This window comes from Hevea brasiliensis, chromosome 6, assembly GCF_030052815.1.
Source record: "Hevea brasiliensis isolate MT/VB/25A 57/8 chromosome 6, ASM3005281v1, whole genome shotgun sequence".
In the NCBI taxonomy this organism is placed as follows: Eukaryota; Viridiplantae; Streptophyta; class Magnoliopsida; order Malpighiales; family Euphorbiaceae; genus Hevea; species Hevea brasiliensis.
The window spans coordinates 99801995-99813315 of NC_079498.1; the positions used below are offsets into that span (position 1 = coordinate 99801995).

The 11321-nt window shown below is 32.3% G+C and overlaps 1 protein-coding gene across 1 annotated transcript; it reads left to right on the forward strand.

Annotated features, from left to right (window-relative positions):
• Nucleotides 1-3074: 3074 nt before the first annotated feature.
• Nucleotides 3075-10556, forward strand: LOC110660545 (pleiotropic drug resistance protein 1). Its single transcript, XM_021818893.2, has 24 exons — nucleotides 3075-3596; nucleotides 3830-3950; nucleotides 4031-4119; nucleotides 4219-4303; nucleotides 4419-4578; nucleotides 4700-4776; nucleotides 5016-5069; nucleotides 5176-5266; nucleotides 5370-5671; nucleotides 5764-6045; nucleotides 6138-6454; nucleotides 6541-6701; nucleotides 6791-6894; nucleotides 6981-7143; nucleotides 7232-7339; nucleotides 7426-7544; nucleotides 7634-7966; nucleotides 8298-8588; nucleotides 8678-8761; nucleotides 8868-9001; nucleotides 9141-9368; nucleotides 9469-9640; nucleotides 9725-9979; nucleotides 10082-10556. Exons 1-24 carry the CDS (start codon nucleotides 3271-3273, stop codon nucleotides 10340-10342), a joined length of 4317 nt encoding a protein of 1438 aa, XP_021674585.2. The 5' UTR covers nucleotides 3075-3270; the 3' UTR covers nucleotides 10343-10556.
• Nucleotides 10557-11321: the final 765 nt, after the last annotated feature.

Below are 11321 nucleotides of genomic sequence, written 5' to 3' on the forward strand. Positions count from 1 at the left end.
CAATCCATGTTTTGTTAAGATTTTTGCTGATGAAAATGAGAATTAATTCTCATATGATCGATATTATTAATTAAAATTATTTCATCATAACACATAAAAAAAGAAATTATATTTTTTTAAGAAAAAATAAGGCAAATAGCAGCAGAAGAAGAAGCAATATATAGGCTCACATGATGGATCTTTGATGTTAGTTGGGGATCGGAAGGGCAGAAAGGGAAAAGAAAGGTTAAAAAAAAAAGTTTGAAATTAGCTCTTTTTAGGTCTTATTTAGTATAAATAAATCACTTTTTGAGAATTTTATTTTTTAAAGAGTGTTTATTTTGTAAGTTTTAAAAATAAATTGATTAATTTATTTATAATAATTTTTAAATTTATAAATTAAAAAAATAAATTAGAGAGACTTAATTTTTTATTTTGATATTTATAAATTTTATATTTATATATTAATTTAATTAAAATTTTATTATATTAATTTTTTTAATTTTTTAAATTTAATTTTTAAATTTAATTTAATATTATTTTTAATTATTTTAATAATAAATATATTTATAAATTATTTTTTATCAAATATAATTATAATTATTTATAAGTACTTTAATTAAATATATAATTATTTAAAATTTTAAATATTTATAAATTTAAATTAATTTATAAATATTAAATTTTATAATATAATATTTATAAATTAAAATAAATATTCTATAAATTATTTAATTTAAAATAAATAACTTAAGTTGACTAAGCTATTTTTTAATAAGTTGAGAAATAAAAAGTGAACTCTTATTTATAACTAAATAAATTGAATTTTTACACTTCCCTCTCTCTCTCTCTCTCTCTCTTGTAAAATTCTTTTGTAACATTCAACATCTCGCGCTGTGCTTTTCCTACCGACTCACGAGACACAAGTCTTTATGTCTTTGCAGAAGGCCAAGGGGAAGTTGACGGACGTGATAGCATAATGAATTTCAGACTTTCAAGTCTTATCTGAACATAGACTCACTCAAATCTTATCTAAACACTTGGCATCTCTTATTTCTCTTATTTAAAAAAAAAAAAAAGAAAAAACAAATAACCCCTCTACTTTGAGGCCAAATAATTAAATTACCATAGACTAAATTAGTTATTATTTAATAAAATATTACTTTTTAATATAAAATATTATTTATTTCTTAATTTTTAAATATTAAAAGTTATTTATTTCCAAAACTTGATTTTAGACTTTTTTTTTTTTTACTTTTACTTGTTCTCATAAATTTTTAAGTCGTTAATTTAGATTATATGGTGGCAATTTGGACTTGTTGAGAAAATAAAAAGCAACAATTGATTTTAATCTGTAGAAATTCGTCGCTGAAATTCTCAGTTATGGAAAAAGGATTATTAATAACAAAAGAAGTCTGTCGCTAATGCTCTATTTTTTTTAGTATTTTATATTGTGAAATTTATTAAATTAATTAATATATTTAAAATAATACTAATTAACAAAAAAAAAAACTTAAAAAACATTATTATTTCAAATTAAAAATAAAAAAAATTCAGCGTTGATTTTTGACAAATATGTAAAAAATTATCTTATAATTGACTTTATTTATCATTTTGATCTCATCAATATCTAAATGTTGGAATCTTTATATATATATATTGGATTTTTGTAGTACTTCTTGGGTCAATAGATTTAAATCTTGGCAAATCTCCCTTTAATCATATTGTCCAAGAACCTTTGACAACAGAGACCTACTGCAATGGATGATATTGAATTAATCAGAGGAGTAATTCAACAAAACTTTAGGTTTATGCAAAATTTTCAATTTTTATTCATATCCTATAATTAAAATTATATTATTTCCCACCCTCAACACCATCTTTATTTAACATTTTCAACTCCTCAAAAATTCTAAAATGGGTTTCACCACTCATAATAGACAAATAATGATACTCATTAAAAGTCACTGAATGTATGAGAGAAATTTCTACCTGTGTTGGTGGAGAGGTGAGTGATGTTATGGTTAGGCTTGACACTCTGCGTTTGAATTTCATATTAATTATAAAAATAATATTTATTATGGTATATTATATTATTATCCCTGGTCAAAGATGGTGTCTCCAGTGAGGAGCCGAGACTCTAGAAACGTAGAAATAAGAGAAAACGTAAACCTTGGGGAAGATTTAAAGGCTGGCTGACCACCTCCTTGATTTTAGGTTGCAATGTCAGTCGTTAAATGCCTTTTCTAGAAGGTTGAATTTTTCTTTTTTTTTTTTTTCTTTTATTTTTTCCCAAAAAGTTAGGCTCGAATTAAGGGATTCTTTCTTGGAATTCTCTGAGTACTTACGTAATACAACTTTCTCCGAACTCCCAATTTGAAGGGAAGGAACGAAAAATCTTGTAATTGAAATAGTAATTAATAAGGAAAATTTTTTATTGAAATTTAATTTATTATGATTAACACATAATATATATAATTGGATTTATGTTATTAATTGAAAAAAAAATAAAATAAAATTTTATATCTTCAATTAAATATTAAATAAGTTTAAAATTAAATTTTAAATTCAATAAATTCAAGTACTTTTTAATTAAGTATTTTTTAATTAAGATTAAATAAATTTTATTTAATTGAATAATATTTTTTAATAATAAAATATTATTTTCTCTTTTTAGTAATAATTTTAATATTAAATAATTTTTATTCATTATATTCCGCAATTTTATTCATTATATTAACTTTTTTTTAATATTAAAAAAATATATGAATATAAATATTTATAAAATATGATAAAAAAATTTTAATTTTTTAATTTTTGACTTTTTTTTTTAAATTTAAATATTATATTTTTATTATTTATTTTATTAATACTTAAAAAAATATATAAATATCTGGTTTCTTTTTTTTTTTTTGTCAGATATAAAACCATATAATTTCTCGGCAAGTAGCAAGTCGGTTTCGGTTCAAACCTGACATAAATAGATAGATATGTGGCCCAGACACTTTTTCCCATCATTTCTTCCCTCGCAAGTTTCACCCGAAGTTTGAATAGCCGCCAGTCCTATGCTACTTCCCTATAAATGGCTCCTTTCTTTCCACTTGTTTTTACAGAGCAACCCATCTCATATTTGTGTGTGCGTGCTTTCAGCTCGTGAACTCAAAATTTGGGATTCTTGGATTCTAATTCTGAAATCAAGAAAGTATTTAAGTTGAGAATTTCTGTGTGGTAGCTGGTGGGGTTTCAGTCTTTTTTTTTTTTTTTTGGTTTTGAAGTTCTATACCTCTTTCAATGGAGGGTGATTACTACAGAGCAAGTAATAGTTTACGAAGTGGGAGCTCTTCGTTATGGAGAAACAATGGGTTGGATGTTTTTTCAAGATCTTCACGAGAAGAAGACGATGAGGAGGCTCTAAAATGGGCTGCACTTGAGAAGTTACCTACCTATGATCGTTTGAGGAAAGGTATATTGGTTAGTGTATCCAAAGGTGGAGCTAATGAGATCGATGTAGACAATCTTGGATTTCAAGAAAGGAAAACTTTGCTAGAGAGGTTGGTCAAAGTTGCTGAAGAGGATAATGAGAAGTTCTTGATGAAGCTTAAGAACCGTATTGACAGGTAAAGTTTTCTCCATCTTCTCTGTTCTGTGTTTGAGAAAAATGTTAGAATGGATGGAAGATATGTCGCAGAAAGTTGGTTTTCAATACACGAACTGTGAGATGGCATGTTGAAACGGCTTGAAAGACAGATAATATAAGAAACTGATAAGATTGACGGTCAGAGGAGCTCTGTTTTGTTTGTTGAAGTATTCATTATCATGTAATTATTTTTCTCCTTTCTTGGCATTTTAGGGTTGGCATTGAAATTCCAACAATTGAAGTCCGCTATGAGCATCTAAATGTTGAAGCAGAAGCTTTAGTGGGAAGTAATGCTTTGCCATCATTCCTTAACTTCACTGTTAGCATTGCAGAGGTAAGTAGAAGCCAACGTAACTTTGTCTTTGGTTTTGTTATTTTGTTCTTATAAGCTAATTTATACCTTCGACTTTGAAGGTTTTATTGAGTTATCTTCATATCTTTCCAAATAGAAAGAGACCATTGACCATCCTTAAGGATGTTAGTGGAGTCATCAAGCCATCTAGGTGAGACGAACATAATCTGAACATCTAATTGCTTAAGCTGTCCTAATTTGAATTGAATATTTCATGCCCATTCCTAACATTTCGGTATGTATGCTGCAGAATGACTTTGCTTTTGGGTCCTCCAAGCTCTGGGAAGACCACTCTGTTGTTGGCACTGGCTGGGAAGCTTGATCGTAATCTAAAGGTAGTGATACATATTCTGGCAGCTTTAAATCTTTCATGAGAATTTAACTTTTAATGTTTCCTTTTTCCCTCTTTGGCATTCATATTAAGTTTGAGATGATGAATTTATCTTGCAGGTTTCTGGTAATGTGACTTACAACGGTCTTACATTGAATGAGTTCATACCTCAGAGAACCGCGGCCTATATCAGCCAACATGATCTCCATATAGGAGAAATGACAGTAAGGGAAACTTTGGCATTTTCAGCCAGATGCCAAGGAGTTGGAACCCAGCATGGTTAGATCACAGCACTAAATCTTCTTTTCTATTCTTTCTGTAATGCTGTTTTCATGATGTATTCAAGTGACCCATATATACTATTATAAACATGAGGATTTGAAATTTTGGTGATTTGCAGAAATGTTAGCAGAGTTGTCGAGAAGAGAAAAAGCAGCAAATATTAAGCCTGATCCCGATCTTGATGTCTACATGAAGGTAAGGGAAGTTGCTAATAGTGAAAAATATTCAGTTGATAAAAAAACCAATTGCTTGAATATCACAATCATTTTCTACGTTCTTTATGTTCAACTCCTGCCATCTCAATGAAATTTTTATCAATTCTTTGTAAGCATTTGCTTGAAGTGGTTCTTTTGTTTTGGGTCATTTAGAAGAGCTTCTTTAATAGAATATGTTGCACAATTAATTTCCATTTTCTTCCATCTTTGATATCATAGGCAGCAGCAACAGAAGGCCAGGAAACTAGTGTGGTCACAGATTATGTTTTAAAGGTAGCTATCACCTTGGATTATTCTAATATCATAAAAGATCCTTCAAAAACCATTCATATGATATCCTATAAATTGTTTAATGTCTTTCTCTCTCAAAACTTTTCAGATATTAGGATTGGATATCTGCGCAGATACTTTAGTGGGGAATGAAATGATTAGGGGTATTTCTGGAGGACAAAGGAAGCGTGTTACAACAGGTGAATAATATAATTTCAATTAGCCTATTTTTGGCATCAAAGAACTATTCATAATTAGCATTTTCAATCTTGTACATGAAAACTTACAATGATCCAATTGTAGGTGAAATGCTAGTTGGACCGGCAAAGGCATTGTTTATGGATGAGATTTCTACTGGCTTGGACAGCTCAACAACTTTCTCAATCGTGAACTCACTAAGGCAATCCATTCACATTCTAAATGGAACTGCCGTCATCTCCCTCCTTCAGCCAGCACCGGAGACTTATAACCTCTTCGATGATATTATTTTGCTCTCAGATGGCCAGATTGTGTATCAGGGTCCTCGTGAGCATGTGCTTGAGTTTTTTGAATATATGGGCTTCAAGTGTCCTGAGAGAAAAGGCGTTGCTGATTTCTTGCAAGAGGTAATTAATTATGGTTTTACAGTTAGATCTTCTATAAGTAGAATCTAACATGTGAAGTTGCATAACCTGTTTAAATAATGAATTCATTAAAGGTGACATCGAAAAAAGATCAGCAGCAGTATTGGGCACGTAAGGATCAGCCTTACAGGTTTATCACAGTGAATGAATTTGCGGAGGCATTTCAATCATATGAAGTGGGAAGAAAAATTGTAGAAGATCTTTCAACTCCATTTGATAGGACCAAGAACCACCCAGCTGCTTTGGCAATTAAACACTACGGTGTTGGAAAGATGGAGTTGCTTAAAGCAAACTTCTCAAGAGAATACTTGCTGATGAAAAGGAACTCTTTTGTGTACATCTTCAAGCTCTTCCAAGTAATTATAAATGAAACATAGATTATAACTATTTTCAGTTTCCAAACCTTGCATATGGTCTAATGATTTCTCACTTTTTTCTCTGTTACCAGCTTATAATGATGGCAACCATTTCTATGACGCTCTTCCTTAGGACTGAGATGAAACGGGATGATTTTGGTGACGCAGGAGTTTATTTGGGTGCTTTGTTCTTCGCCTTGATCATGATCATGTTTAATGGTATGTCAGAGCTGCCCATGACCATTGCTAACCTTCCTGTATTCTACAAGCAAAGGGACCTCAAATTCTTTCCCGCATGGTCATATTCTATCCCCTCATGGATCCTTAAAATTCCTGTCACATTTTTGGAAGTTGGTGTTTGGGTGTTCCTCACTTATTATGTCATTGGATTTGATCCTAATGCTGGAAGGTAGGAGAAGAAAAATAACTTGTTATATTGTATTATTTGCTCTACTGCATTTCAGTTGATATGATAATGTCATGTGTTTTCTGCAGGCTATTTAAGCAGTACATACTGCTCTTGCTTGTGAACCAGATGGCCTCTGCTCTTTTCCGATTAATTGCTTCAGTTGGAAGGAACATGATTGTTGCTAACACATTTGGTTCATTTGCACTTCTTACACTTTTGGCATTGGGTGGCTTTGTCCTGTCACGAGGTATAATTTTTATACAACTGTGCTTTAGAGATTATATCTTTCTTACATCAAACCTCAAATACTTCAACCATTTTTTTTTCATGCAACAGAGGACATAAAGAAATGGTGGATCTGGGCTTACTGGGTATCACCACTGATGTATGGGCAGAATGCAATTGTTGCTAATGAGTTTTTGGGGCACAGTTGGAGTCATGTAATTTCCTTGAGTTTTCCATGCCAATTTTTTTGCGTTTTCATCTCCATAGCAACTGATAACTGTACTTATCTTTCAAATTACAGATTCCGGCAAACTCAAACTCATCAGATTCCCTAGGAGTTCAATTTATGAAAAGTCGTGGGTTCTTCCCAAATGCATATTGGTATTGGTTAGGAGTAGGGGCATTAGCCGGATATATATTGCTCTTCAATTTAGCTTACGCTGTGGCCCTCACTTTCTTAGACCGTGAGTATTCGAGTATCCTAACTATCTCAATCTCAAGATTTCTTAAAATGGGAGATTTTTTTAATATTTTCCAATTAATGAATGACAGCATTTGAGAAGCCTCAGGCTGTTATTTCTGATGAGCCTGAAGAAAGTACAAGGACTGGAGGAGCCATTCAGTTATCACAACTTGAAAGCAGTCATAGAACCAATACAGGTAATAGACTTACTGATAATTGATTCAGCTCATCATTCCTTATCCTGCCATTAGTTACCAATCTAACAAGTTTAATTTACAAGCAGAGAGTGGGACAAGTGGAATTGATGAGTCAAACCATAACAAGAAAAAAGGAATGGTTCTTCCTTTCGAACCTTATTCGATCACTTTTGATAATGTTATATACTCTGTCGACATGCCCCAGGTATCAAAAGTTAGGAAAATAGAACAATATGTTCTTTCATTGAAATGTCATAAAGAATAGAATTGACCATGACAAATTGAACTTTGCAGGAAATGAAAAATCAGGGAGTCGTTGAGGATAAGTTGGTGCTTTTGAAGGGTGTGAGCGGTGCTTTCAGGCCAGGTGTTCTCACAGCCTTAATGGGTGTTAGTGGTGCTGGTAAAACCACTCTGATGGATGTGCTGGCCGGCAGGAAAACTGGTGGATATATTGAGGGGGACATCAGAATTTCTGGTTATCCAAAGAAGCAAGAAACCTTTGCTAGAATTTCAGGATACTGTGAGCAAAATGACATACACTCTCCACATGTTACTGTCTATGAATCATTAGTCTACTCTGCTTGGCTTCGTCTACCCCAAGAAGTCGACTCTGAAACTAGAAAGGTACGAAGCCATGTTCAATATATACAGTACAAGTTCATTCTTTTTGAATTTTATCAAACTATATACTTGTTCCTTTTAGCTTATTAAGTATCTAAGGCAAGTTCAATCAACTTAATTTGCCTTAACTAGTTCAAAAGGCAGTTTTACCTTATAGCCAATCCTATTTGTTAAGTTTAAAATAACCCCTTCAGTCTAGCTGAGAATGCTTGTGAAGTTGATCTTAGTTAATGATTGTATCAGAAAACTTGAGTTCATTTCATTTATCATCAAATGGAGGGATTTCCAATTTAGCCACATACAATTATTATCATATTGAAAAATTCTGATGCAGATGTTTGTTGAAGAAGTCATGGAGCTTGTGGAACTCAATCCATTGAGGCAAGCACTTGTTGGGTTGCCTGGTGTGAATGGTTTATCCACTGAGCAGCGGAAGCGGCTAACCATTGCAGTTGAGCTAGTGGCAAACCCGTCTATAATATTCATGGATGAGCCAACTTCAGGGTTAGATGCAAGAGCTGCTGCAATTGTAATGAGAACAGTTAGGAACACTGTGGACACAGGAAGAACTGTTGTGTGCACAATCCACCAACCAAGTATTGACATTTTTGAAGCTTTTGACGAGGTAAGAAATGTTTAAAAGATAATAAGAATTAATGCTTTACTTTTAGATTTTCCGCCTGTGAACATAATGTATTCATTATGGCATTGCAGTTATTCCTGATGAAGAGAGGAGGAGAAGAGATCTATGTTGGGCCATTGGGTCGCCGTTCTTGCCATTTAATCAAATATTTTGAGGTACCTTTGTCGTTATGGACAATGAAACAGGACTGTTGATGCATGTGTTTAGAACCTTTATTCATCTTACATTTATTCTAATTCAATTACAACTCCTTTTATCTAGGGAATTAAAGGAGTCAGTAAAATTACAGATGGCTATAATCCAGCAACTTGGATGTTGGAAGTTACTAGTTCTGCTCAAGAGTTAACTTTGGGGGTTGATTTTTCAGACATTTATAGGAATTCAGATCTTTACAGGTACCATTTTTTCCTTATAAACCAAAAGTTAAACTGAGAAGTTTTTTTACCACTTATAGGACAGCGAATGTATAATAGCTCTTGTTTAAAGAGTTTAGGCTTTACTAAATTTGTTGCTGATGTGTGGCATATGATTCAGGAGAAACAAGACAATGATTCAGGAATTAAGCAAGCCTGCTCCTGGTACGAAGGACCTCTATTTCCCTACCCAATACTCGCAGCCCTTTTTAACCCAATGTATGGCTTGCTTGTGGAAGCAATCTTGGTCATACTGGAGGAATCCACCATATACTGGCGTAAGATTTTGGTTCACGACTTTTATTGCCTTGATGTTTGGGACAATTTTTTGGGACCTTGGCTCCAAAAGGTAAGTCACATGGGGGACAAACAATTTGAAAGTTTAAGTTCCAACGATTTTTTCTGTTTTGTTTCTGGCTGCTATTCTTATTCCATGTTTTGAACTGCAGGGGAAAGGAAGGAGATCTATCCAATGCAATGGGTTCAATGTACGTAGCTGTTCTTTTCCTTGGGGTGCAAAATGCATCATCTGTGCAGCCAGTTGTTGCTGTCGAAAGAACTGTCTTTTATAGAGAGAAAGCTGCCGGAATGTATTCTGCAATGCCCTATGCCTATGCACAGGTAACAACTAATAAAACATTATATACAATCAGTTCATAGAATGTTGTGTATGTTCTGTTTACCCTAATTCATTTTTTCCTGCAGGCCTTGATTGAACTTCCATATATTTTTGCTCAAGCTGGAGTCTACAGTGTTATAACATATGCAATGATTGGGTTTGAATGGACTGCTGCCAAGTTTTTCTGGTATCTATTCTTCTTGTACTTCACATTATTGTACTTCACCTTTTATGGAATGATGACTGTCGCTGTGACACCAAACCACCACATCGCATCAATAGTATCCTCAGCATTCTATGCAATATGGAATCTGTTTTCTGGATTCATTGTTCCAAGAACTGTAAGTCTCCCCTGCAACCTATAGTTCTTGCAAATGCTTCATAAACTATAATGAATCTGTAAACTAACTTTAATTTTCATTTCTTTTCCTGTTGACCTACAGAAAATGCCTGTATGGTGGAGATGGTACTACTGGGCATGTCCAGTATCATGGACTTTGTATGGATTATTTGCATCACAGTTTGCCGATATAAAGACAGAGATCGGGAATACTGGTCAAACAGTGGAGCAATACGTGAATGACTTATATGGTATTAAGCATGATTTCCTTGGAGTATCTGCAGGTGTTATTGTTGGAATCACTTTACTCTTTGCATTTATTTTCGCCATTTCCATCAAGGCCTTCAATTTCCAGAGGCGATAGAAATTTGCCTTTTACTTTGCTTTTCTTTAACATAGGCTATTATAAAGGTTTTGCTGTAATATTTATCCAAGTTGATGTATATTTTTCTATTTAATTTTGAAATATCATGTAATGGTTTCAACTATGAAGGCTTTAGCTACTTGCATACAATTAGAAGCTGCAAAGTTAATGCAAGTCTGTAAGTGCAAGATTTATTAAATTACATTCTTTTTAATTTATATAAGAATAAACCAGCTAGCCTGGTTAATTGGTTGAAAGAAACCCTTTCAATTTAAAAAAAAAAAAAAAAATCTAAGCTGATTAACTTGGCTGATTGACCCATTTTAAATTGAGTGGACCATTTTATTAATAAAAAAATTTTTTTATACTTTAAACCTTGAAAATTTATTTTGAAATATATTACTATTTAAACTACAACATAAACTTAGTATATACTTTTTTTTTATATTAAAGTATATTTATTAAAATGTGTCAAAAGAAATTTTAAATAAATTAAAATTATATTATATTAATATAAAATAATTATCAATTTTTCAGGGAAATAGATTTTCATGAAAGAAACTAAAGCAAAGATAAATCCCGGAGGACTAAGTTTTTAATGGATAGAGACGTCTCTTCCATCCAAATATGTTCCTCAAGATCTAAGGAAAGAGCTAACTTGATAAGATAAAGAGTAAGCCACTGTAAACAATATCTTCTTTATGCTTACTCACAAACAGATCTGAAGGAGGGGTTGCTTCTTGTTGGTGGCAACCCCTCCCTTCCTCCCTTAGATCTTTCCTTCCTCTTTTCTTTTTTTATTTTTGTGTTTTTATTTTTTTGTGTTTTCTTTCAATAACTCTTAGACATGTTCCCTTCTGGAAAGGATACTAGGAATTTGTTCTCAAATCCATTCTTCTTAATATACCTTGAATTCTTTTCTCCTAATTTTTATGGTTATCCTTGTTAGTAGTATGCCCTAGAGCATATCATTTTATAT

Coding starts and splice junctions, on each gene's coding strand:
- LOC110660545 (XM_021818893.2), top strand. CDS start 3,271: ATGGAGGGTGATTACTACAGAGCAAGTAATAGTTTACGAAGTGGGAGC. Junction 4,579..4,699: donor AGGAGTTGGAACCCAGCATG/GTTAGATCACAG, acceptor GGTGATTTGCAG/AAATGTTAGCAGAGTTGTCG. Junction 9,369..9,468: donor TGGGACCTTGGCTCCAAAAG/GTAAGTCACATG, acceptor TTTGAACTGCAG/GGGAAAGGAAGGAGATCTAT.